General features: G+C 37.7%; 1 protein-coding gene across 2 annotated transcripts in view; it reads left to right on the plus strand.

Annotated features, from left to right (window-relative positions):
- Positions 1-26741, plus strand: part of GYRA (DNA GYRASE A) — a 96781-nt gene that overhangs the window by 60008 nt on the left and 10032 nt on the right. For both annotated transcript variants that reach the window (XM_088970414.1, XM_088970413.1), the window contains exons 14-22: positions 4728-4814; positions 4971-5064; positions 14524-14594; positions 14710-14799; positions 16032-16157; positions 16268-16425; positions 21369-21450; positions 21537-21701; positions 21797-21898. In XM_088970414.1, the coding sequence (XP_088826540.1) occupies positions 4728-4814; positions 4971-5064; positions 14524-14594; positions 14710-14799; positions 16032-16157; positions 16268-16425; positions 21369-21450; positions 21537-21701; positions 21797-21898 (975 nt within the window). The remainder of the gene's footprint in view (positions 1-4727; positions 4815-4970; positions 5065-14523; positions 14595-14709; positions 14800-16031; positions 16158-16267; positions 16426-21368; positions 21451-21536; positions 21702-21796; positions 21899-26741) is intronic.

Consider the following 26741-nt stretch of genomic DNA (forward strand, 5'->3'; position numbering starts at 1 on the left):
TGTGGAGTGGTCTGTATATATATATATATATATATATATATATTGTAGGTGCTGCTGGATAGCACTTGAAGTCAAGGTTCAAAGTATTGATATGTATCGGCCCGTATTGGTCAGTACGTATCGTATCGGAGGCTTCGGGTTTTGACTGGTTCAGGGGGTGGATGGACCTTAAACCAGCCCCTCTGAACTGAATTTGAAAAAAAAAACTAAAAAACTACCGATACAACCCAATACGCCTCTACCGGCATATCGGGCGTATCGATATTTTGAATCTTGCTTGAAGTGACCTTTCTTTTGGAAAAGGATGTTGAACAGTATAGTTTCTTCTATTCTCTAACCCTCCATTGAATATTTCAGCATGGTAATGAGTCTAAATCGTATGGGGAAGGACTTGTAGGAGCCGGAAATGCTACTTACAACAGTTTATTTTAGATTACTATTGTCAAATGTGATGGAACAAACTATTTGGAATTGGCCCAATCAGCCATGATGGCCATTGGAAAAGGGGGAAAGCTTGTGTTTGTGATGGGAGACACCAAGAAACCAGAACAGGAGGATCCTTCTTTGCGAAGTGGGTCCAAGAAAGTTATCTAGTTATGACTTGGTTATGTAACTCCATGCAGATTTGGGATAATATGAAAGAAACTTATTTTCAGCCCCTTAGTGTTGCTAGAGCCTTTGAACTGAAAAACGAGGTGAATAATCTTAAATAGGGGGACAAACTTGTGTCAATTTATTTCTCCACCTTGAAATCATTATGGCATGAGATTGATCATCTTGAAACAATTGTATGGGAGAGCCTGAAAGGATCTGCCATGTACAAGAAATTGGTTGAGAAAAACAATGTTTGAATTCTTGTCTGGTTTAAACTCTAATTATGACATTGTGAAACAACAACTACTCACTAGAGATAGTGTCTCTTTATCTTAGGCCAATTCTTTGGTACATAGTAAGGAAAGTAGGAGGAAGGTAATGTTTTTTTGATGAATTGGGAGGAAGGTAGTGTTACAGATTCCATCTGTGGAATCAGCTTTAGTAGCCATAAAGCTAAAGACTGGAGGTGATAAGGAGAAGGAAGTGAAGAAGGAAGGAAAGAGGGATGTGTTTTGTGACTATTGTAAGAAGCCAAAACATACTAAGGGCACTTGTTGGAAGTTTCATCCTCTTTTGATAATAGAAAGACTTAGGAATATGAAAGGGAATGCCAATACAACTATAACTACATGAGCTACATCCAAACCGAACACCAGATCCAGTTCTCTAGATGCATTGGTTGCGGTTAGAGTTGCTTTGACTCAGCTGGAGAGTGAAGTGGGCATCTCTAGACAGTCTCATTCCACTCATGTTCCTCCCTCTTCAACTTTTGCTCAATCATATACACGAGCCACTACCGATCATGCCTCAACCCCATGTAACACTAGCCATTTTTGGATTGTAGATTTAGTAGCATCTGATCATATGACCAATTTGCCTTCCCTTTTTCACACTTATTACTTGTCTTACGACAGGAACAAAGTGTCTATTGTTCATGGCTCCCTTGCCATAAGTCTTTGATGCCATTTAATTAACCTTAGTTCTACATGTTCCTAAGCTAAGTACTAGTCTACTTTCAGTCAGTAGTATCAGTGAACATCAGAACTGTTCAGTGACCTTTTTCCTTGATCATTGCGTTTTTTAGGATCTGGCGACGAGGAAGGTGATTGGGACTGGCCAATAGACGAATGAGATGGTACAAATACTTTTGAAATTGTGCATATCGATGTTTGGGGGCTTTATCATATTTCTGCTATGGGATGGTACAAATACTTTCTATTGTTTGTTGATGACTATTGTTTTTCATGGGTTTTCATCAAATGGTCTCGAATCGTTTTGGGATTAAAATAAAAAATCTCAGATTTGATAATGCCAAGGTGTATTTTGCAAAACCCTTAGCCTCTTATCTCCTTGAGCATGGAGTTATTCATCAGAGCACTTGTTCCCATACACCTCAGTAGATTGAGGTAGTTGAGAGGAAAAGTAGGTACATCCTTAAAGTTGCAAGAAGCATCATGTTGAACTCTAATGTTCCTATATGTTTTTAAGGGGATGCCATTCTCACTAATAGGATTCCTTTATGAGTCTTGGACATGAAAGATCTTTTTAACTTGTTGTGTCCTTATGAGGAATAGTTTTCTATTCTTCCCAAAAGATTTGGATGCACCTTTTTGTCCAAATTGTTGGCCCTAACGATTGTAAATTTATTCCTAAGGTTGCAAAGTGTATTTTCCTTGGGCACACAAAAAATCAAAAGGGGTATTATTGTTATGATCCTCTATCAAGAACTCGGTCTGTATCTATGGATGTCACCTTCTTTGAAGATGTCCCCTATTATCCTAGAGTTCCATCTCACAGGTAGTATGGTGAGTAGGGCATTTTTGCTTAGGATGACCCTTTGCCTATTCATGTGAATGAAGGGCAGTGTAATGAGGGGAGTTGTGAAAGTGTAAAGAATTGAGGGTGTTTCACAGACGATGGTGGAGGCAAGTTGGTTCCGGTAATGAACAGTTCAGCCCAGTTCTAGTATCCTCTACAACACCAAATTCTGGTATTTCCTCCTCTTTACCAACTCGTACTACAGATGACATACTCACTACCTCCATTGAGCCTCAACCACCTTTAGATGATCTTGACCTCCCTATTACATTACATAAAGGGAAGCATCGTTGTACTTAATCTACTGTGCATTGTATCTCCCATTTTCTTTTTGATGACCACCTTTCATCATCATATAAGTCCTTTTTAGCCTCCATTTTAACTATTTTGATTCCTAGAATTGTGCAAGAAGCCCTAGTTGTACTTGAGTGGAAGGAAGCAATGATGGTTGAGATGAATGCCCTTGAGAAAAATTATACATGGGAATTGGTAGATCAGCCCATAGGGGAGAAACCTGATAGGTTAAGATGGATATTCACAGTAAAGTATAATGCCGATGCTACATTTGAAAGATACAAGGCTAGACTGGTTGCTAAGGGATACACACAAACTTATGGTTTTGATTATTTGGAAACTTTTGCACCAATTGTCAAAATGAACACCATCAGTGTTTTGTTGTCTCCTATACCTAACTTCTCATGGCCATTGTTTCAGATGTATGTTAAGAATGCATTTCTAAATGGTGACTTGCAGGAGGAGGTGCATATGGAGTTGCCTCTTAGCTTTTATGATGCAGAGGTTGTTAAGAATGTTAAGTTGAAGAAAGCTTTGTATGGCCTGAAATAATCACCAAGAGTATGGTTTGATAGATTTAGACTTGGTTTAGAAAGATTTGGCTATGTTCAAGCCCAATCTAATCACACTTTTTTCATTAAGAAGGAAATTACGGCTTTGACTCTCCTAGCTGTCTGTGTATGTTGATGACATTGTCGTGACAAGGAGTGATATTGATGAAATTAATTCTCTTAAACAATTGCTTAATCAAGAGTTTGAAGTAAAGGATCTGAGTGAGTTGAGGTATTTCTTAGGAATTGAAGTGGCAAGGTCTAAGCATGGCATTTTTATTTCCTAGAGGAAGAAGTGTTGTTGGAGGAAATCTAGTTTTTTGGAGGAGCAAGAAACAAAATGTTGTTGCTCGCTCTAGTTCTGAATCTGAATATAGTCTATGGCTAATGGTGTTTCTGAAGTGTTATGACTGAAATCACTCCTTGAAGAATTGGGAATTGAGTATGAAAGACCCTTGATGCTGTATTGTGATAATTAGACAGCTATTAACATTGCTCATAACCCAATACAGCATGATAGAACCAAACACATTGAAGTTGCCTCTCAAGAAGTTTGCCTTCCTTACGTAGCCTCTGATATACAGCTTGTTAATCTCTTTACTAAGGAAGTTGCCAAAATCAAGCTTGAGATAGATTTAAACAAGTTTGGAATGATGAATATCTTTCCCCAACTTGAGGGGAAGTGTAGAGAAAATGATTGACCAACTTGTGGTCTCACTACTTTATTATTTCTTGATGATATATTGCTGTTAGCATGCGTTTTACTGTTGTTACTTGAGACGGGTATTCCTGTCATTGTACCTCTTTTATTTTGTGTCTAATATAAATAGCACCTGGGGTGGTTGATAAGAAAAGATTTCTAGACACTTTTCTTCTTTTCTTTCTTCTCTCTTTTATTCTTCTCTTTTCTTCCGTCTCTGCTCTTTTCTTTTCTTTTTCTGATTTCTTCTTGTTAAAACAGTTCTGAACCTCATTGGTTTTAGACAACAAAGGTTGAAGCATCCACAAATCCCTTAAACTAGTGTAGAGCATCCCATGTCTGAAATGAATGTTGCTTTCCTGTCTTCTCTAATTTCATATGTGTTTTTCCTCGTGCTTTTAGCTTCACCTGATTGAAGTTTTTTATTTTTCCATCTCTAGTTACTTGTTTCATGAAAAACTTGCTATTATGTTTCATGCATGTGATGGCATTGTTCTATCATCTTTGGCATTTTTCTGTGGCAATACAAGTTATCTTTCTATCCTACATATGGCATGTACTGCCTTGATTAACTTGTTGCTGGATAGCATATAGGTGCAAAAACTTTGAGTTGTACTATTTCCTTTCACTACTATGTATTGCACTTTTCCATAGCTGTAAATTTTCCTTCAATCAATTGATTTTTACTTGTAATATTTGCTAGAATGTCACAAGTAAAATGATAAGTATGCAACCTGAATGACATTTAGGCACTCTTCCTTTTGTCTCAGGCTTTCCTAGACTTCAGATGCTCTGTTATTGAGAGACGTGCACGGTTTAAGCTTTCTCAAGCTCAACAAAGAAAGCATATTGTAGAGGTGTGCCTTATAATAAAAGAAAAATTGAGTAATTATCTATTATGTCTTAAGCAATCCACTTAGATCATCTTTTAGCAGAGAATGTAAAACAAAAGTAGTTATTGCAAACATGGCTGCAAATATTGTTGGTAATTTTTTGATATGATTTCTGCTCAGGGTATTATAGTGGGGCTTGATAATTTGGATGGTGTGATTCATATAATTAGGGAAACTTCGAATAATGTGACGGCTTCAGCTGCCTTGAGGAATAGTAAGTAACCATACCTTTTTTGACACCTTTTCTTCATTATGTTGACATGCTATTACTGTCTTATGTGGTGCTACATGTTATCTACTCAATTCCTTTTCTTTTTATTGTTATGGTAATGTTTTTTTATTGTTGCTGTGTTCCAAAGGCACTTCCTTTTTAATTGAAACAATGAGATAAAAGATAGATGATCCGTAAGTTCCTTTTGGTGGGGCTGGTAGCATTTGCTCCGACCTCTTTAAAACTGAGCTGGAAATGGAACTGCTTTTCTGTCTGGGTTGCAGGTCAGTGGTTCAAACATTTGGGTCAAATGGGTCAATGTATAGTTAAATATATCTCTATCTATCTATCTATCTATCTATCTATCTATTTATACGCACACACACACACACACACTTCTATTAAAAGTGTGAATGAGAGTGTGAAACTTTTGTTTGACTAAAATACCTAATTCGAGTAAAAAAAAACAATGCAACCCTTCAAGTCAGTTGTGTAAATCCTTGATATGATAGTGAAATAAAAAATGAAAAACGTTTAAGTACTTATCTAATGTTTTATATTAATCATATAAAACAAAAATAACTGTGATAAATAATTGTTGTTTTTATTGATGTTGGAAAGAAAATATAAAAGTTAAAACTGACACAAAAATGAAATTGTTTTCTTGGTGGTGGGTCAAAGTTCAACCTTTTCAGGTCATTCGTGTCAACCATTGACCTCCTAATTAAATAATAAGAAATTTAAAATACAAAATACAAAATATGAAAAATATAGAAACTGTAGAAAACATTTGGATGCATCTCTAGTATTTTATTTTAATTATATTTAAAATTAAACACAATAAACAAGAATTGTTTTTAACTGTTTTTCATTTTTTACAGGTGAAGGATTAATTGCAAAATTTAAAACTAATCCAAAAGTGAATTGTTTTCCTGTTTGTTGGTAGATCAACAATTTGACCTTTCAGGTAAAATATATTAACCCTTGAAGTCGTAATTATATATGTAGAAAACATTTGGGCATATCTCTAATATTTAATATTAATTAGCCATATTGTGGAAAAATAAAGTGTGACAAAGAATAATTGTTTTTATTGATGATAGAAATAAAAATACAAGTTTAAAACAACTTAAAAAATAAAAACTCACAAATGTAGAAAAATAGAAAGGATTTTAAAGAAAATAAGTGTGAAAAATAAGAATAATTTTTACAGACATAGAAATATAAAAAAATGTGGAAAATTTGAAAACATATAATTTATCATCATAAACAGTTTCAATGTGCAAAGGGCATGCACACTTACTAATACAGTAAATAGCAGAAACTTTGCAAAAAAGAGGCTTGTCTCGAGTGTTATACATTCATCATATGAAGCAGAAATAAGCATCACAAATACAACCTATTACTATTAGTGATGGAAATGGCTAAAAAATACAGAAAATTGGTGAGAACCTTAGCTATGTGTTCATCTGATGTTATGTATTCATAACATTGATTAAACAGAACAGCTGTACTAACTAAAATTATCTAGTCATCACATTGATGAAGAAGCCACGTGGATGCTGAACCATGGTCGACAATGATAATATCTTTTTATGATGGGTGGAGTTAGTATGCATTTTGAGCTAATAGGCCCTGTAAAACATTTAAAGTTTGCATTTTTTTCATTAATTATTATTTTTACTATTTTCTTGCTTTATTTTGCATAATTTTTATTATACTCTTGGATAGTTAAAAAGTTCAAACGTTTTAAAAATATTTACTTGTAGAATAGGTTCATAGAAGTTGCAAGATGGAGGAAAGCGATGAAGATTGAAGCAAAAGATTTCATATTTTTAGAGATAAGGATCAGAGGCCAGCAGAGCTTGAAGATTAGGGAGGCAAAGAAAGCTACAATACTGCTGGAAGGTCTTGAAGTGATCGAATGGATCCAGAAGTTTGTTTCAGAAGCAAGTTCTAAAGGTAAACAAATGAACTTTTTGAAGTTCAACCTTGAATGAAGAAAGAGTTATGAGTTGGAATGTAAAAAGAATTCAAAAGGATGCTACATAACACTGTAGGAATTCTTTGGAGGAAGAAAGAAGCAGTTGGTCTGCTTCCTAGAAAGTAGAAGGGGTAATGGATGGTAGTGGCAGGGGTACTGAGTGACTTTACTCGGCAGCTGAAAACAAAACAAGTAGAGGCTGTGGCAAAGGAAAAGAAAGTAGGCAATCAAAAGAGAGAGGAAGAGCCCATTGATAGGAAATGGATGATTACAGAAAAATGAAAGAGTTGTAAACTGGTAGCAACAGTAGAAAATGAGGATTGGGGGAAGAAATTTGTGGTGGAAACTTCATGTCCACCGGTGGTGATTACTCCTTATGAATCTTGTATAGCTTTGATAGATCTAGGTGAAGATGATGTAGAGATTTTAGCTTTAAATATTCACTCAGAGGCTGGTGCTGCCACAGTCTCGAAATGGTGTCCTCTCTCTAATACCAAAAGTTTTGAGATTGAGGACAATGTAATAGTCAGATTGCTTGGGACACATTTCAATCTCTGGAAGTAGGAAGTATTACAGTCAACAGCTATAATTTGTGATGCAAGATTAGATGGTGTCTTTGATTTTGATCTCCATTCAGTTGTAGTGATGCTAGGTGGTGTTAAACCTAGTGACATTCCAAGGAAGATAGAGGTTGTTTCAGATGGTTTAGTATACCCCGTTTGGCTTGCTACTTCCATTGAAGCCCAGCTACGGAAGGGGGGAAGATGAAGGGACAGAACAGGCCTGTTTGCGTGGTTTGCAAGGCAGAGTAGTCACTACAAAAGAGGCTAAGTCAACTGAGGTAACCAAGAAAAAAGAGAATAATTTAAACACTTGGGGAATGTTTGCATGGTAGGGTGGGTTGAGGGATGGTAGGTTTTATGTTCAAATGGTGACAATAGGCTTAAATGGAGACAAACTTGTGCCATAAGTTCAAATTTCAAAAGAAATTGAACAAAGGTCGGCAAGGGTTCAAGTTTCAAGCCGGTCTTGTGAGCCGGTTCATTCTGGTCCAGTGAACCGAGGCCAGTCACATGATGCTTTAAGTAAACACGTGACTGGTAAAGAGGTTGGGGGGCTGGGCGCATGCCCATCAGAAATTAATGGGTTTCTTCCTGTGGTTGGGCCATTTGTTTTAAAACGTGTGGACCTACGCCTTAACAAGCCACACGCCATTTTAAGTGGGCACGTGACCAAAGGAAAAAGGGGAGATGATGGACCAAGAAGATGGTCTATAATTGTTCCCCTCGTGCAAAACTCAACCACTGCCTATAGGAAAAAAAGTTTAGCCACAATGGAGTGGCAAACCTGAACTGGGCATGGGCTCCAAGCAAGAAGAAAAAAGTAAACTCTCTAGAACGACGGAATCCAAGGATCAGGAAGCACCCGATGATAGTGGAGACAAGGTGTTCCCTCATTCTGGCAACAGTAAATCAGAATATAATGGACCCGTTTGAGGACTGTGCGGCGGAGGAAGTAACTCAGAATCAGAGTCTATAGCCTCTTCGAGTATTGGAAGCGTGGAATTGAAAAAAGCCAAATCTCTCAATGCTGATGAGAGCCTGCACACCGAGTTGTTTTTTTTTTTTTTTTTTTTTTTTTTTTTTTTTTTTTTGAGAAAATGGTGATTTGGATTTAATAGGCTCAACCTAGAAGAAGCACTCTCAAATTCTCCCTTTACCTAAGGAAATGGAGTTTGCAGCTGCTAATATAGAGGAGAGGCAGAGGATACCAGTTCTTAAATATGCTCCCAGTTCGCTAGAGCGGCATGATATTGATAGAAGACTTGAGGAACAAGACATACTCATTCACTGATCACAAAGTCATCAATCAGGGGATACCATCTAAAGGTAGATTCTGATGCAAGGACTAAAACAACATTGGTTGAACACAATGGGAACCCTCTGTCATCTCTTTTGGAATGATTAGTCATGACCTTGCCCCATCGTGTTGCTTCTCAAGAGTCATCGCCCTCTTCCCACAACCTTTTAGGTAATATTGTCAATTCATTTTTTGGCACTGATGTTGGTTTTCTGCCTGGGACAGGTACTTTTGCAGCTCAACTTGATCCACAATCATGGATGGAAAGTATTTAATTGGGGACAAGGAGGGCAAAGAACAAGAGGAAGTGGTATGGGAAAGAAAATTACAGCAAGAGGAGTTAGAGAAGATATGGGATCAGATCTATATGTTTTCGGAGGAGTAAAAGAGAAAAGAGGAAGACGTGAGGAAGTATGAGGCTCAAGAAGGTTCAGTAAAACAGGGGCTCAAAGTAGCAAAATAGCTGGGGATGAATAAATTATGGGAAAGATGCAGAAGGAGGAATTAGAGTGGATTTGGGGATAGATTTGTTCTCTCCTTGAGGAGTTTGGGCAAACAAAGAAATCTTTGGAGGAAAACGAAGGAATTTTGGAAAGGTGAAACAAAACAAAAGCAGTCATAAGAAGATCTGGAACAATTAACAACCGAAGGAAGAAGAAATGATTAGAGGTGGAAAGGTTGATATCCGATATAAAAGAAAATTTGGAATTCAGCGAAAGAGGGGAGAGATGGAAAGCCTCCAAGTAGGGGCCTGATCTAGAAGGGGATGCGAAATCTCTTATCTCCATGAAAAGCATTAGTTGGAATGTGAGGGGGTTGGGGAGTGCTAGGAAAAGATGGCAAATTAATGACCTCCTTAGAAGGGAAAGGCCGAATAAGTGATGTTGCGTGAGACCAAATTAGCTGAAATTGATAGAAGATAGGCAAGAAGTATCTGGAAATCTAGAGGAATAAGTTGGGTTTCAACACCTTCTTGGGGGGCTTTGGAAGGAATTGCTACTTTTTGGTGAGAGGATACGGTGGAGGTTTTGGAGGAGCTAGTAGGTAATTTTTCAGTGTCATTAAAATTCAGGATGGTAGACGATGGATTTACTTGGGCACTAACTAATGTGTATGGACCAAGCAATTACAGAGAAAGGAATGAATTTACGAATGATTCAAATAATCCCCAACAGGTCATTACAACCAGTATACGGTGATTCAATGATTTCATTAATAACTGTCAGTTAAAGGAACTCCCATTGTTGAATGCTCTCTATACTTGGTCCAACTTTTAGGAGACACCAACCTGTTCCAAATTAGATAGGTTCTTTTTCTATGAAAGCTGGGAGAATAAGTGGGTGGACTTGATAACAAGGGCTCTACCTAGAGTTACATCTGACCAATGCCCCATTGGCCTAGGGCATGAGCCATTTAGGCAAGGACCCCGACCCTTTAGGTTTGAGAACATGTGGTTCACTCACCTGGACTTCATGAAGAAGGTTGAGGAATGGTGGAGAGAAGACCTAAGAGTGGTGAAGTGGAAAGGGGTAAGATTTCACAAAAAATGAAGGATTGGAATAGGGTGCATTTTGGAAGAATAGAAGAAATGAAATCCTCTCTGTTGACCCAAATAGAGGAACTAGATGCGAAGGAACCCAAAAGAGCCATAAGCTCTCAGGATAGAGATCAGAGATGGAAACTGAAAAGAGAGTTAGACGAAGTCATTTTGAGAGAAGAAATTTCTTGGAGGTAGAAGTCTAGATGTAAGTTGATCAAGGAAGGAGATGGGAACCCTAAATTCTTTCATGACCTAGCCAATGGCAGGAGAAAGAAAAACCTAGTGTCCAAATTGGAAGTGGATGGAATAGTTTTTTGATACCCAAGAGAGGATAGCCAATTGTTGTGTTGACCATTTCAAATCCATATTGAGGAGTCCCCTAAGATCTAGTGTGGAATTGGAAGGTGTGACCTGGCAGAGGCTTCCATAAGAGAGTAGAAGCTAGTTGGAAAGGAATTTTAAGGAGGAAGAAATTAGAAAAGCCGTTTTTTCCATGGACAAATCTAAAGCACTAGGGCCATATGGCTTTACAATGGCTTTCTTTCAAGATTGTTGGGACATAGTCAAAGAATATTTAATTGAGGTCTTTAAGGAATTTGAGGATAATCCAGTGATGAGTCGTGGAATTAATGCTACTTTTTTAGCCTTAATTCTCAAGAAGATGGAGGACAATCATCCAAAGGATTTTACCCTATTAGTTTGGTGATTAGTGTATACAAGATTGTGGCTAAGGTCCTTTCCTTGAGCACAAAAAAGGTGCTTCCTTGTCTTATCAACTAAGCGCAAGGAGCTTTTCTTCAGGGGAGACAAATTGTAGATCAAATTCTAATAGAAAATGAATGTGTGAAGGAGATGAGGAGATCGGGTTGTCAAGGTTATGTTTGTAAACTAGATCTTGAAAATGGCTATGCCTTGGTGGATTGGGGATTAAATGGTGGAAATGGATAAACGGTTGGCTTTCCACTTGCCATTATTCCATCCTAGTCAGTAGGGTAGTTAATGATTTTTTCCCAACTAGTAGGGGCCTAAGACAAGGTGATCCCATGTCACCTTTCCTTTTCACTTTAGATGGCGATGCTTTTAGTAGACCTCTCAGAAGCGTATAGAGCCAGATCTCTAAAGAGGGTGGAGAGTAGGTAGAGATGGAGTTTCAGTAATGCATCTTCAATTTGCAGATGACATAATAATCTTTTGCGAAGGTTGTTTTCTGATGGTGGTAAGGAATTTGAAGGATTTAATAGTTCACTTTGAGAGGGCCTCAAATTTGAAGGTAAATTTTCAGAAGAGCTGTGTTGTGTGAGTTCATTTGAACAGAGAGGATATGGAGTCTTTAGCAGCCTTGTTAGAATGCACTTGCTCTTAGTGGCCTCTCCTACCTAGGACTTCCATTAGGTGCAAATCCAAAGGAAAGTAGGTTCTAGAACCCCGTGCTTGAACAATTCGAAAAATGATTGGCTGCTTGGAAGAGAAACTATATTTCCGTGGGGGGTAGAATTACTTCGATTAAAGAAATTTCAGCCAACTTGCCTTTATACTTGTTGTCAGTTTTTAGAATTCCTAAAAGGGAGGCAAAGATGTTGGAAAAACTTATGAGGGACTTCTTATGGGACCTGGTGAAGAGAAAAAAGATCACTTGATTAGGTGGGAGGTTGTGAGTCAGAGCAAAAGAGGAGGCCTAGGCTTAGGGAATGTGGTGAGCAAGAATGAGGCTCTTTTAGGGAAGTGGCTTTGGAGGTGGCCCTTGGATAAGGAGAGGTTGTAGCATGAAATAGTGAAAAGTATCCGTGGCTATTCTGAATCAAGTTGGGATGTGGGGGGTATCCCAAAGGGGCTTTGCTCACAACACATTGGAAGCCTGTCTTTGGCATTCTCCCTTAATTCTTCAGATTTGGAGGTTGTGGCCCATTGTTATTAGAACATTTTGATAAATCAATAGGTGATGCTTGTTGTTTCGACCATTGATTCTTTATGTATCCCATATTCCCTTTCTGATTTTTCCATTATTATATTGGATAGACCTATGGTTTTACTTTGCATGAAAGGGCTCTTTGATAATTTCCTGGACTTACGTAATTGCGAATAGTGGAATAATGATTCCAAGAGTAGATAGATAAAGTATCTCTTTGGGAAATCCCATTGTTTAGAAAACCAGATTGGATCAGCTTGTCGAACCGGTTGAATTGTGACATGGGCCCCCATCAGTTCATTCATACCCAAAAAACTGTAATTTATGAAAATCAACCAAAATTGGCTAACTAGCCAGTTTAACAAGAAACCAGTGAAATCGTTTTGGTTTTGTAAAACCACCTAGATCACCACATGAATTGATACTTCAAAATGGTAATGACAAGAATTGAACCCAAGACCTCTTTTTTTTGTGTATTGTCTTGTTACTACTAATCCATTCTCTTTATTTGTGTTATTTATGCCTCTTTAATGTGTATGAAAATCAACCAAAATCGGCCAACTGGCCAGTTTAACAAGAAACCAGTGAAATCGTTTTGGTTTTGTAAAACCACCTGGATCACCACATGAATTGAAACTTCAAAATGGTAATGACAAGAATTGAACCCAAAACCTTTTTTTCTGTGTATTGTCTTGTTACTACTAATCCATTCTCTTTATTTGTGTTTTTTATGCCTCTTTAATGTGTATATTGCTTTAAAACACACATGTTTTAAAGAAATGTGAGTTGAGAGACTTGGACCCGAGTCATTTGGTTTGAAAATTTAGAAACTAGCCATCTATACACCACATATAAGTGTCATAATGTTTGTAAAATATATTATAGTATTTATGTGACCTGCAGTAGATTTGCATTTATATTACATCATCATGGTTCGACCCTCGGTTTGACCATGGTTGGACCTCTGACTCACGAACCTCTCCTTTTTCCAGTTCTATGCCCAGGCCGGTTTTTGAACTTTTGTAAATCCTAATCCTTAAGGTTGGAAAGTCTAATGGGTCTTAAACCACCCTTAGGATGTCTAAAAGTCAATATATATAGAGGTCACAAGAGAAGTAAGTTCGGTTATCCCTAATGTGCAAATCATGGAGCTCTTTTTGGTGCCCTATAGATCTAGTCCTAGGACCAATAGTTGCATTGTAAGGAAGTAGTATGATTTCTATTATAGGAGCTGAATGACCTGATTGGATTGTTGATGATTTATGACTTTCTTATATTATATTAATTATGGAAGGTAGGCAACATTAAGATCAAGGTATGTTTAAATGGAAAATCAAAATAGTTAGATATCTCTATGGAAATCTTGGGTTATTTATGAGTAGATTAACTTTCTGCATTGTTTTTCAACTTCATTCTTCGTCTTTAAATAATTATTGTTTATCTGAGGAAGCATCAAACTACAAAAGCAAGTTGTCTCCATGTAGTGTTCTTGTTCCTAATTTGCATGAGAAGGATGCTGCTTTATGGTCACTGCCATATACTACAACTTTCCTTTAACACAATAGCCTTGCGAAAAGATTGAACCCATTTAGGATAATTAACTCCCTCAAGCAACTCTCATTCCTTCCATAGGCAGCCCAGGCTTTCCCCGTAACTGGTGATCCTCAAAGGCTTCCATTAATAACAAGTGAAGTATTCTTTGACAAATTACCAAATGATAGGTCATGCAAGTGTGATCAATCTCAATAGTCCTCCTTACTGCTTTTCCTAATGTAAGAGCATAGACATGTAAAAGGCCATTGACCTGGTTGAACTCGTCTTGAACTAAAACAGAACTGAGTCTATCTGACCTGGGTTGCAAGTTATCAGATTGAGCCAAACCTTGAATTTGACAGCTGGCCACCTATGCTGACATGAAATTTGTGACCAGAAGCTTCAAGAAAATCTCCTATTTAAAAAGCTAAAGTGTATAAATAGGAGGAATTCGTAGCTTCAAGAAAATCTCCCATTTGACAGCTGGCCATCTCTAATGTCCGATCAATCTCCATTTCTGGTGCAGTTGGTTTGTTTACTTAAATATGTTTTTGTGTAGGTATTGGTTCTTGAGCTTTTCAGGATATAAAATGCTTGTGAGCACATTTGGTTTGACTACATCATATTTGTCTAATGTAGAGTATGATTTGTCTGAGAAACAAGCTGAAGCTTTACTTGATATAACCCTGAGGAAACTTACTCATCTTGAGGTGCAGTCTGGCCTTCTCATTCTTAATATGTTGGTTAGCTCATTTATGTTATTCCTTTAACTTTGTGGAGAACTAATGCATTGACTGAAGTTTGGTAGCTTTGATTGCAATGCAGCGTAAAAAGTTCGTTGATGAAAGTATATCCTTGACAGAACAAATTACCAAGTTGCATGATCTTTTATCTAGCAAAAAACAAATATTCCAGGTTTTTTCTTTTGCTCTATATTTTGTGTGAATTAGTATAGACATGCTATGATGAGTTATTTAATTTGAAATCATTCTAAGCAGGTTTCATACAAAAAGGATGAAAAATTCTGTTAGTGTGAAAAATTGCCAAATTTCTATATACTTGGACTATAGGTTGGTTTAGGGATGAATGTGGTAGGGTGGTTTGAGTATTCAGACCAGTAGCTTTTCAAGAATAAGAGTAAAATAACAAATTAAAAGATTAAGAGCGACTGTGATGGATATAGAGAAGTGAGAGGAGACATTGTGATAATGAAAAGAAAAGTTCAATCAGTTATGGGTGTGTGAGCACTCTATTAATATTTATACTTTGTGTTATTAATGCAAAAAATATAGTACTCTGCCCATAACACAAATACAAAAGGGTCAAAAAGAGTCTCCCTTCTCTTTGTTCTCCCCCTCAAGTGGAAGAATAGATTCTCAAGTTGCTAAATGCATAAAGTAATTTGGGATTCTGAAACTTTTTTGGTTGACATATCATAAAATTACTCTTCAGTCTTCAAATAGGGTAAGCACACCTTTTGTTAGTCAGATTTTTTCTTGGATGAAGTGCCCCTCCACTTGAATATGTTTTGTGTGGTCATGTTGCATTGAGATGTAAGCTATACTAATTTCATCTTTTTTGTAACAACATGGACCTATAATTTTGTACCTTGAATCTCTGTTAATAACAATTTCGACTATAAGAACTCATGCATTGTGAGCTATTGCTCTGAATTCTACTTTTGCACTGGATTTGTCAAGAATAGATTGTTTCTTCAGTCATTTGACTAGATTTCCATTATCTAGAGTGCAATATCCATAATCTAAATGTAGTTTTTTTTTTTTTTTTTATTGTTGTTTGCCTCTTCAATCATTACCTGAGCACTCTTTCTGTGTCCTCAAGGTGAGGAACCTTGGATGTGCTCATTATCTGATTAATAAGATCAACAGAATCAACTAATTAAACTGACTAATAAGATAAAGAACATAAACAATTTCAGGTGAGTAGCCTGTAACTAATTCACCTAGCACATACACTGTTTATGTGTTTGAGATATCCTGGTTGGAAGTAGTGGTTGGCATTCCTAATCATAGATGTGCTAACTTTTCTTTTTATTATCTCCGTGAAATATATATTCTTTCTGTTTACTTCATTCTTCCTTTCAAGGTATTAATCTCTTTGCCTCTCTCTTTTGCTTCTTTACACAGTTAATAGAACAAGAAGCAACTGAACTAAAGAACAAGTTCTCCACTCCAAGGCGTTCTATGTTGGAAGATGCTGACAATGGTCAACTTGACGAAATAGATGTTATCCCAAATGAAGAAATACTTCTGGTATTTAATATGAAGACCTCATTATGTATTGGGTGCCTTCTTGTATTTTACTTATTTCTCCATTCATTGAATATCTGACTATGTGTTGGGATTTTGTTTTAAATGTTCAGGCTCTTAGTGAAAAAGGCTATGTTAAGCGAATGAAACCTAACACCTTTAACCTTCAACATCGTGGAACCATTGGTAAATCAGTTGGAAAAATGAGAGTGGATGATGCCTTGTCTGATGTCCTAGTTTGTCATGCCCACGATCATGTCCTTTACTTCAGGTTGGTTTTGTCTTCTAGTAATGTCTGCTTCAAGTCTTTTCCTTTTTATTTTATATCTTGTTGTATATACTCTTTTTGGAAAGTTATGAAATCTTATTTTTGAAGGATTCCCTTGTGCTTTTTTCTTCAAAGTATTAAGCCAGTCCTCTAGTCTTGTAGCCCTCCCCTTGTTAATGAGGTTTGGTGCAGGCCAATTCCTCCTAGGGTTGGTCGTTTTTGCTGGGAGGCGCTTCTGGAAAGAATCAATGCTGATGATTTGCTCCAAAAGAAGAAACCCAAGACATGTTTATCCCCTCACAGGTTTGTTCTTTGTAAAGCGGATGGGGAGACTGGTTTTCACCTATTGGTGTCATGCTAGTTTACAAAGTCTATTTGGGAGTGGGCTTTCTCCCTCTTTGGGTGTAGTTGGAATCCTCCATCAAACTTGCAAAGTCTTTTCTCCCCTACTTTGTTCAGGTGGCATATGAAAAGGGGAAGGATCATGTGGAGATGCCTGAGGACTGTGGTATGCTGGTCTTTATGGGAAGAAAGAAACTCCAGGATCTTCTTTGAAGTAGAGAGAGGTTCTGAAGAACCGAAAGAACTGATCCATATAAGGGTTGTATAGTGGCTGAAATCCTCAGAACTGTTCACAGATTACACAGTGGATGACATGTTGAGGAAGTGGGGTGAGATTGCTAATTGCACCCGGACCAAAACAGTAATGAGTGTGTCTTGGACCCCCTCCCCACTGCTGGTTTCTTAAAACTAAACTTTGATGGGAGTAGTAGGGGGAGTCTGGTCATTCGGGGATTGGGGGTGTGTTTAGGGATGAGAATGGGTTTGTTTCAGCCCTGTTCATAGGCCCTATTGGAGTGGGTGACTCTCTCAGAGCCGAGATCTATGCTTATAGAAGGAGTCCAGAGACTAAGGAGGTGAATATAAGAAAACTCACAATTAAAGGGGACTCAGAGGTGGTTGTAGGGTGGCTGGATAAAGATAACAATGGATTATGAAATTATAGCAATGAGAGGAGGAAATTTAGGTGGCTGGTTCAAGAGATGGAAGTCAAGATCAGCTGGGTGAAAAGATTAGCTAACTCTTTTGCTGATAGGTTAGCTAAACAAGGGGCGGAGAGGGAGTCAATGTTTTCGGCACAGGTGCAACTTTTTTCTTTTTGTGTTCTTGGGGGCTAAAGCTTCAGATGGAAGATAAGAAAGTTTATCTTCCCCTTTGTAATTATTTCTATGATTAATTAATGAAATGTGTTATTGATGAAAAAAAAATCTTATTTTTGAAGGGCTTGTTATTGAATTTAGATTTCCTTAATGGGCATTATATGTGTATATTTAAATAATAATTCGATTTTTTGATAGAAAGGAAAAATTTTATTAAAGAAAAATTAAGAATACAAAGCCAACCTCCATCCCTTTTATAATTATCATCTTATCCTACAAATCCAACAAAACAAACTCCCTATGTTTAAATAAAAGGGCCAACTCATTACAATAATATCCCAAAAATAATTGTCTGCTAAAGTTATACTCTACATATTTTTCATTTCACCTGAAAAACTAAACCATCTTTATCACTCTCTTCCCTGAAACACCCAAACTCCTAATCTCCCGAGTACAAAGCCATGGCTCATAGAGTGTCTAACATACTATAGATCCAAAATCTCATGGGGGAGCTTGGATTTGCTTTCAATAGCTATATGTGAGTTTATAAAGCAGCCATCAATATTTCTGCCAATCTAGGTGTACATGGAAGAACAAACACTAGTTGATATGCATTTTATTTGAGAAAAAGGCCATGGAGGGTGAAGTTTGTACTTCTTGTATTAGTTTTAAAGAACCAACTTTTTGATGTTTTTATAAAGGGTGTAAACTTCTTGTGGCATGAGTTGTTTAAGAAGTTGGCCAATGTTTTAAAAGTGGAAGGCGCAAAAAAGGCACAGGGGCCAATTTGCTACTGAGGGCAAGGCGCAAGGCGAGGTGTGCGCCAATTTGAATCAAGGCACAAAAATACAAAAAATGCTAAAAACTAAAAAATGTCAGAAAATTAAAAAAAAGTCAAAAAGTTCAAAAACTGCAAAAAATATTAAACATAATATTAATAAAAATATAAACATAAATATTAAAATAAATGTTTCGAAAAACCTATTATCTAAAACTAAACACATAAACTTAACGTGTAAAACATATTCAAATGAAAATTTAAAAATAAAACCAAGCATATAAAACATTTTCAAGTATGCAAAACCCACAAACTCTTTTTTCCTTAATTGCATTACTTAAGTAGCTAATGTGATGTAAAACATATTACTTTCCTGATTCTATGAGCTGCCTTTGTGCCAAACCGCTCGAGGCAAGCCCAAACATGTCCATGTTAGGGTGTTAAATTCTTAGTTCTCACACAAAACTGATGATTTTATGATTGTAATTGCTTTTTAAGAAGATATTTTATTAGGATGAATGAATGAACAATATTAGCAAATAGGGGGTTCTCAAAGCTTCTCGAGACTTGTTTGGGCTTGCCTTGGGTTGTGGAACATGCCTAGGCATACCAAGCGTGTAGGCGCTTTGTGTGCCTAGGCGCGCCTCAAGCGTGCCTTTTAAATCATTGCCTGTAGTTGTAGGGGTTATTTTTGTATTTTTTGTTTTCTCTTAATTTTGTATAACCTAAATAACTTGTTCACCCACCCTAGGATAAAATAATAATAGGGGGTTCCACCCTCTTGTTGAACCCTTCATCTTTCCTTCCCTTACTCAAAGGAGAAAAGAACCAGAGCTTGACAGTGAAGAGGAATGGATGCCATCGATAGACTTCGGCAAATCTGCCCCTTGCGTCCCAAAAGCTACAAAGCCGACGTCTCAAGAGTTTGGGATTCAAGCATCGAGAGATTTCTCCGAATCTCTAGTATTCATAGCGGGCATAGGCGGCTTCCGGCGATTTCGAGTCAGTTGGAGCTATTTCATCTCTCCCCACTAGTATCTCGTGGCACTCCTTTGGGTACCTATTACTGCAGCATCGAAAGCTTCAAGTCGGTAGCTCCAGAGCTTGGGTTTGAGACTAGAAGGATTTCTTGGACCTTTGGTATTCATGACATTTTGTTTCTGAGATGCATGTAGCCTTTCCTTCATTTTTCCCTTTTCTTTTCTTTCTCTGTTGTTGCCTTGAAAAAACCGCAAGAGGGTTTAGGGCAATAGGCGCTAGGGCTCTCGTCTTCTCCCAAGTAAACCATTGACCTCAGGAAAGGTGTGAAGGGGAATTCTCAGTATCACCCCATTCATTGAGGTTCAGCATGGAGGATGACGCTTTGGAGAAAATTACCTCAAAGCCTGCAATTTTTAGTTTGAACTCACCACATTCTCTACTCCCCCTCGTAATTCATCGAATAGTAGCTGATTGGTGCCAAGAGAGGTGTGAAGGGGGGGACCCCAGTATTGCCGCCCACATTGGCAACCAATGCAAATGCTTGGGAATCAGTGAGGAGTAGGAATGGTGCCCAAGTGAGTTCAACCAACTCCAGCCAGCACTCTGTGAGTAACAATCCTTAGAAATATGAAAAAAATAATAGCAAGAATCCAGATAAATCGACATTGAACATAGCAATAGGGCAGAATTTTCTTGTGCCATTCAAGACTTTATCACACCATTTGTACTCAGTCTTTAGTTAAGAGGTCTACTGCCGGTTTGATTGAACTCCATTATTGTACCTTGATTCGTGGGAAGCGCCATTTGCATTGAAAGGGGAGAGGGGTGCCTAACACCTTCCCTCTCTCCTCAGCTTACCCGGATAATTCTTATCCCTATATTGGAGTCACTGTAAATCAAAATTTGTTTCGAATTCGGAAACTAGGAGTTCCACCACTGCTTTTTATCTTCAATGATGGGTGGTGACTCCAATAATTTAGCCATGAAGTGGGTTATTTTCCGGTGCCTACAATTATAACAATGAAATGTCATATTTCTTCTTCTTCCTCTTCTTCTTGGGTTCAGTTTGTAGTTGGATGTAGCCTATATTCTAATCAAACCATATTCATATTCAAATTCGATTCAATCTGTTTGCATCTGTATCCCTATTGAGCTAGGTTGGTTAAAGTCCAAATCAAGCATTATTTTTCGGTTTTGTCAAGAATTTGGATATACCTGTTGAGAGTTCTGATGTATTGTGCTAGTATAGTCCTTGTTGTGTCTTGTATCTTTTCATTTTTTTTATTTTTTTTTTCAGCTCTGTAAGGGCTTTCTTTTAATTGTATTTATCTTGATATATAAATGTAGAAAATCCTCTTTGAGTTTCATTCGATTATAGTTCTGAGATAGCGTTGATGGCTGTTTTTTGATCAGTGCAAGATAATTTTCTTTTCTAGAAAAAGATGCTTACCTAGTAAGTGCTTTCTTGATTTCTCCCAATTGGCTGTTTAGATCAACCTCCCACTGTAGACTTTGTGTCACCTTGACCTACTCCAGATGTTCCTTTGTGATTGGATTGAGGTTCCAATTTGTTTTAGAAGGATTTTGATCCCCTCTTTAGAAAGGAAGAGTTGTTGCTTGAAAGAAGAACCATGAGAGATTTCTAAGTAGAGTCAGATTACAGAATAATCCCTTCGAAGGGTCTAAAAAAATACAATTAACAATATTTTATAAATTGTGCACTATAATGAGGTGCATCAACTGCCATATCGTTTATCCTAACCCTTGCCAAACCATCCCAAAAAACACTGCCAATGCCAACAGCCCATTTTGACAACCACAACCTCTCTCTTATTTGCATATTCCCATTCCTCTCTTCCCTAATATCTCCAAAATGCTCCTGCCTTATGGTTTTCTTCTGATTAATTTATTTAAGATAATTTCTTTGCCTTGAACATGTTCTCAATATCCCCCTATAGGGTTTGTTAATTGCCTCTTCAGGACATAAAAATCTTGGACCATGCCATAACACTCATTACCTGTTGCAGTGATAGGGGAATAGTGTACACAGCTCGAGCATACAAGATTCCAGAATGCAGCCGTTCTGCTGCTGGAACTCCTCTGGTCCAGGTATCAACTATATTTATTTCTTTTTACTCTGAGGAATACATTTTTATCGTAAATGTTTATCCTTCTAATTTTCTAATTTGTGCTAGATATTATCCTTATCTGATGGGGAGAGAATAACTTCAATTATTCCTGTAAGCGAGTTTGTTGGAGATCAATATCTGGTTATGCTTACAATGAATGGGTACATAAAAAAAGTCTCTTTGAACTCTTTTTCAGCAATCAGGCAAACAGGAATTATAGCAATTCAGTTGGTTTGTGTCCTTCACTTATCCTTTTCCTTTCCTTTGCCTAAAATACCCTTGTTCTTACATAACAAATATGCATTTTTCATGCATTAACATGACAGGTTCCTAGTGATGAGCTAAAATGGGTTCGACGCTGCACAAATGATGATGTTCTTGCATTGGCTTCTCAGAATGGAATGGTTATTATGAGTTCTTGCAATATTGTAAGTACCCATATACTTGACAATTTTGTAAATGTGAAAATGATATAAAACAATGATCATCTTTAGATCTAGTATTCATTGTTATCAATAAGGAATAAGTAAAACTGTTCTCCTTTAAATATATCAATTAGTGTCTCTTTTAACCCCAGAAAAAAGAAAACTATCAGAAATCAATCCTTCTAATTGAACCCTCAAACGACAGAAACCTCGTCATATAGTAAACGTCCTCAGTATTACCCCTCAAACTCCTCTTCATCCACTAGTTTAAGTTACTCTAATTCTCTGAGGTTAGAGTATTGGTTGATTACAAGACTGTCAATGTATTGAATTTGGATTAAATTTGGGTAGACATTTTATCCAATTAATAAATCTTATGGCTTTTGTCCAAACTATGAAATATATATTGGACAACCTATTAAAATTCATATAGGAATTTAAATATTTATAAACATGGATATTCAAATGAAAAATTGACAATAAAATAAAACGCTGCATTTTTGTTCACTATGGTTTTGCTTTTCAAGTGTATCATCTTCATCAACCACCATCCATGGTTCAGATTTCTTCTCCATATTGTCTTTTATGTTCAAACCCAAGTTCAAGAGTCAGCAAACAATAAGTGTTATCATTAGTGTCCATACTACATACCAATAAATGGGAAATGAAAACATAGCAAGATTAGGTTTTTGGTCTTAATGACTCCTTTATTGGTTTTTTGACACCTGGGTCGTACATTGTTTAAGGTTTTTATTTTTTCTTTTACTAAAGCTTGTTGCATCTCTCTAATAGTAGATCATATTTTCTTGTTATGTTTCCCTCTAATTGGCAATGGAATCTTCTGAGTAGCAATCAAGTGAAACTCAACTTTGGTGGGTGCAGCTTTGGAAACCAAAGATCAGGTAGAAGAATCATTACAGACTGCCAGGGCTCAATTTTGACAATCTACTTGGGAGCCATTGGAGTGGGAAATTCCACAAGGCTTGAGATAAGGAGCAAGAATAGGAAGAGGAATAGGATGCTCAATCTCCTCCCCAAAGCACTCCCAATGAGGAGAACCACCATAAAAGAAGAATGTGAACTCAAAGAAAGTAGCATCCGTAGTTACATAACGACTCTTGGACATTGGATCATAGTAGTATATCCCTTTTGGTTTTGGGCATACCCAAGAAAGACACTTGGCTTTGGGATAGTTTAGAACGGTGAGGACCAATAATATGGACAAAGAAAACATTTCCAAAAACTTTTAGATGTATAGGAAATGTCTCCCAATGAAGAAAAGGAAGACTATGGAATTTTAAACCCAAGGACACGAGAAGGAACCCTATTGATCAAGAAGATAGCTATAAGAACTGCATAACCCCCAAAACGAGCTAAAACTGAAGAACACACCATAAGACTTTTTTCCACCTCCACAATATGTTTGTTTTTTCTCCCCACTATTCCGTTTTGTTGTGATGTATAAGAACAATTGCTTTGATGAATCACCCCATGATCCAATAAGTTGCTAGGTCTTTTTTTGAAATTACCTTGCGTTATCTAATTTGAAAACCTTAGTCTTCACCCCAAACCGTGTGAGACGATTTGATGAAACTGTTGAACCAAGGAGGGCACCTCATCACCATCGTTTTCAAGGTGCCAAGGCGAGGCTAGGCGACAGGGGGGCGCCTAGTCGCCTAGGCAATGGATTTTTTTAAAGTAAAAACATGTATCCTAGGGTAGTTCCCTAGGTTCCATAATCATATTTCCTTAATAAATATCCATAATTTTCATAAGAAGAGTATAAACATTATGTTAAAGTATAGAAAATCAACATATTCCAACATATTCATGAGAAGAAAAAGAAGAAAGAAAAGAAAATAAAAAAAATATAGGGGTTGAACCCCTATTTATGTTATAGTAAAAGAAGAAAAGAAAAGGTGGAAGAAGATGAAGAAATTAGTATATACACACAAAATTAGTAAAGAAAAAGAAGAAAATGTGTTTATTGGACAACATTTTAAGTTCTTCCTTATTGGTTCAGGTTTTGAAGTCTTTGAGGGTTCAATACTATATTTAGCAATGTTTGTGTTGATTAAACCCTAACAAATAAGAAAAGAATAAAAGAAATTAGTATATAAACACAAAATGATTATTTTAGTTTAAAAATGTCTGTTTTATAATTATAACCTCTAAACATTAAGAAAATTAAGGTTTTTTATAACATGCTATAGAAATCTGCTTGGTGGTTAGGTGAGGCAAGCCTTCAAGGGCGCTCGCCTGGGCATCGCCTTGACAACTATTGTAAAGACTACTGGAACAGACCAACAAAAAGCAGTTAATCAGTTTTACAAGAGGAGGCCACGTCAACAGAACTAATCGTCCACTTGCAACAGCTGTAATAGAAAGAAATCAAAGATTGTAAATAGTATGAGTAGTGAAGCACAAAGAGAAGTAAGATAGTAATTCTTTTGGCATTAATCTCTCTCTCTCTCTCTCTCCCTCTCTCCTTCCAACGAATTCAGGAGGTTGGCTCCCTTGAAGAGCCATGAGTTAGGCTGGTTCCTAACAAGTTGGTATCAGAGCCAGCATGACCAACACAAGAAACACATCAGTAGACACCCAAGTGGATTAGATGGAGGTAGAGATCCATCGAATGTCTTCAGATCTCAAAGAAATGAAGGAAGGTTTCACTGCTCTCCTCAATTGGCTGGAGCATGGGGCAATGAACAACGACAGAGGAAGCCAAGAAGAGCGCAGCAATGAAAATAGCCGCAGAACAGGGCCAGCGGCAACGAAAGTAGCCAAAATCGATTTCCCCATCGTCTCAGGCGGCGACCCAACTCCCTGGATTCTCAAAGCCGAACGGTATTTCGATTACCATGAGACACCTGGGCAAGACATGGTAGCTCTGGCTTCTGCACATCTTGAAGGGGAAGCTATCCTCTATTTCAATGGTACCGGAGGGGGCACCCTCGTCAAACTTGGGCACACTTCACTGATGCCATGACTATCCGTTTTGAATCGTCTGGGTTCGAAGATCATGATGAGAGTTTGGCAAAGCTACGACAGGTGGGATCAGTTAAAGATTACCAGATGGAGTTCGAAAAGCTGGCCGTGAGAGTCCAAGGGTGGACGGAGAAGGCATTGGTGGGAAGCTTCATCGATGGCCTAAAAGAATTGCGACTGGAAGTGAAGGTGATGCAGCCTACTTCGGTCATAAATGCGGCAGCGCTAGCAAGATTGTACGAGGATAAGTTCGCTCGAGCAAGAAAGGTGCAATGGCCTGGGGTCCGGAACCAAGACGACAACACCAGACAAGGAGGAAGGAATATTGGGCCCAGGACCATTGGTTTCTTTCAAACGGTTGACCTGGGCAGAGATGCAAGCCCGCAGAGACAAAGGACTCTGTTACCCAGCCCACTTCTTTGTATTTTGCTTTTAAGGTGTTTTGCATTGTTTGTATGGTTGTTTTTCTGTTCCAAAGATTGTTAGGGTGGGCTAGTTGTATTTGGGTCAGTTCTTGTTTGGGTGATTCCTTATCACCTTGTTGTACTCATATTTTTCCAACTCTGCCGCGAATGCTACTGCTACATTAGACTCCAAAGAAGTTGGAGTGAGAGGTCCAGATGAGTCTACAGTCACTACCATATTTTCATTACCCTTCTTGTTCCTAATTTGAACTAGTATGAGATGTGGATGAAGCTTCCAACAAGTGTCTTTGGTATGCTTGGGCTTCTTGTAGTAATCCTAGAATAAATCCTTCTTATCCTCCCTATTGACCTTGTGAATAAGTCTCTACAACCCCATCCCAAATTTCTTTAGTTATATTTGCCCTCAAGAAATTTTTGTTTATATGGGGTAGTATAGAATTACATAGCCAAGTAATCACCATATAATTCTCCTGCACTGTTGATAAAACTCAAGCTATTAGATTCAATCTTGATCCTAGAGAAGCCATATTTCAATGCCAAGGCCATGCCCTTCTTTGCTGCAAAAGCTTCAACTTGAAGAGGAGAGGAAAGTTGACATGGTTCGAGGCAAGCTGCTACAGTATTGTCTGAGAAGTCTCTAATAATAGCCCCACAGGTGGCCTTATTGTTATTAATAAAACCTCCATCTGAGTTGATCTTAACCACACCAAAAGAGGGAGGATGCCAAAAAACACTACTAGAACTAGGTGGATGCATCTTCGTGTTACATGGCCGAGGCAGAGCAACCTTGAGGATACTCCTCACCATCCTATCCATAAAAAGCAATGTGGTAGCAATGGAACATTCAGTGGAAATGTAATAAAAAACAAGCATGAAACAAGTCTTTAAAAATACTATGATGCCAAATTCAATCTAGTGTGAGGGCAGAGGAAAATAGTGTTTAGGATAGTTTGGTGGCCTTGGTGGCAGGTAGGACAGTCTTCATTCAAGTTCAGATTCCTTTTGGCTTTGTTTGAGTTCAAGACTTGCATTATTTAGACATTTCCCCAGCTACTTTCGGCTAAGGAAATGCTGAGTATGCAATTGGCTTTATCTTCAGAAAGAGGTTTCTACTTTCTAACCAAATCTCTTTTCCACTCAGCTCTATCAGCATCAGTTCATTCATCACTAGACTTGGGCTAAGCAGTGATTTAAAAGGGCCACCTCAGGCGAGGCACATAGGCACATTTTAAGTTATGTGTCTTGCCTAGGTCCTAGCAGTGATTTAAAAGGCGTGCCTAGGTGCACAGGTGAGGTGCATGTTGGGGTATGTGCCTCGCCCAAGTCCTAGACGTACCCCTTTCAAAAGGCGCACCAGTCGCCTGATGCGCCTTTTATAAATTCATTATTTTTTATGTGAGAAATAAGAATTTCATACCCTAACATAGACTTGC

Source organism: Nelumbo lutea, chromosome 2 (assembly GCF_056320005.1).
Source record: "Nelumbo lutea isolate HS-2025 chromosome 2, American lotus-T2T, whole genome shotgun sequence".
Taxonomy (NCBI): Eukaryota; Viridiplantae; Streptophyta; class Magnoliopsida; order Proteales; family Nelumbonaceae; genus Nelumbo; species Nelumbo lutea.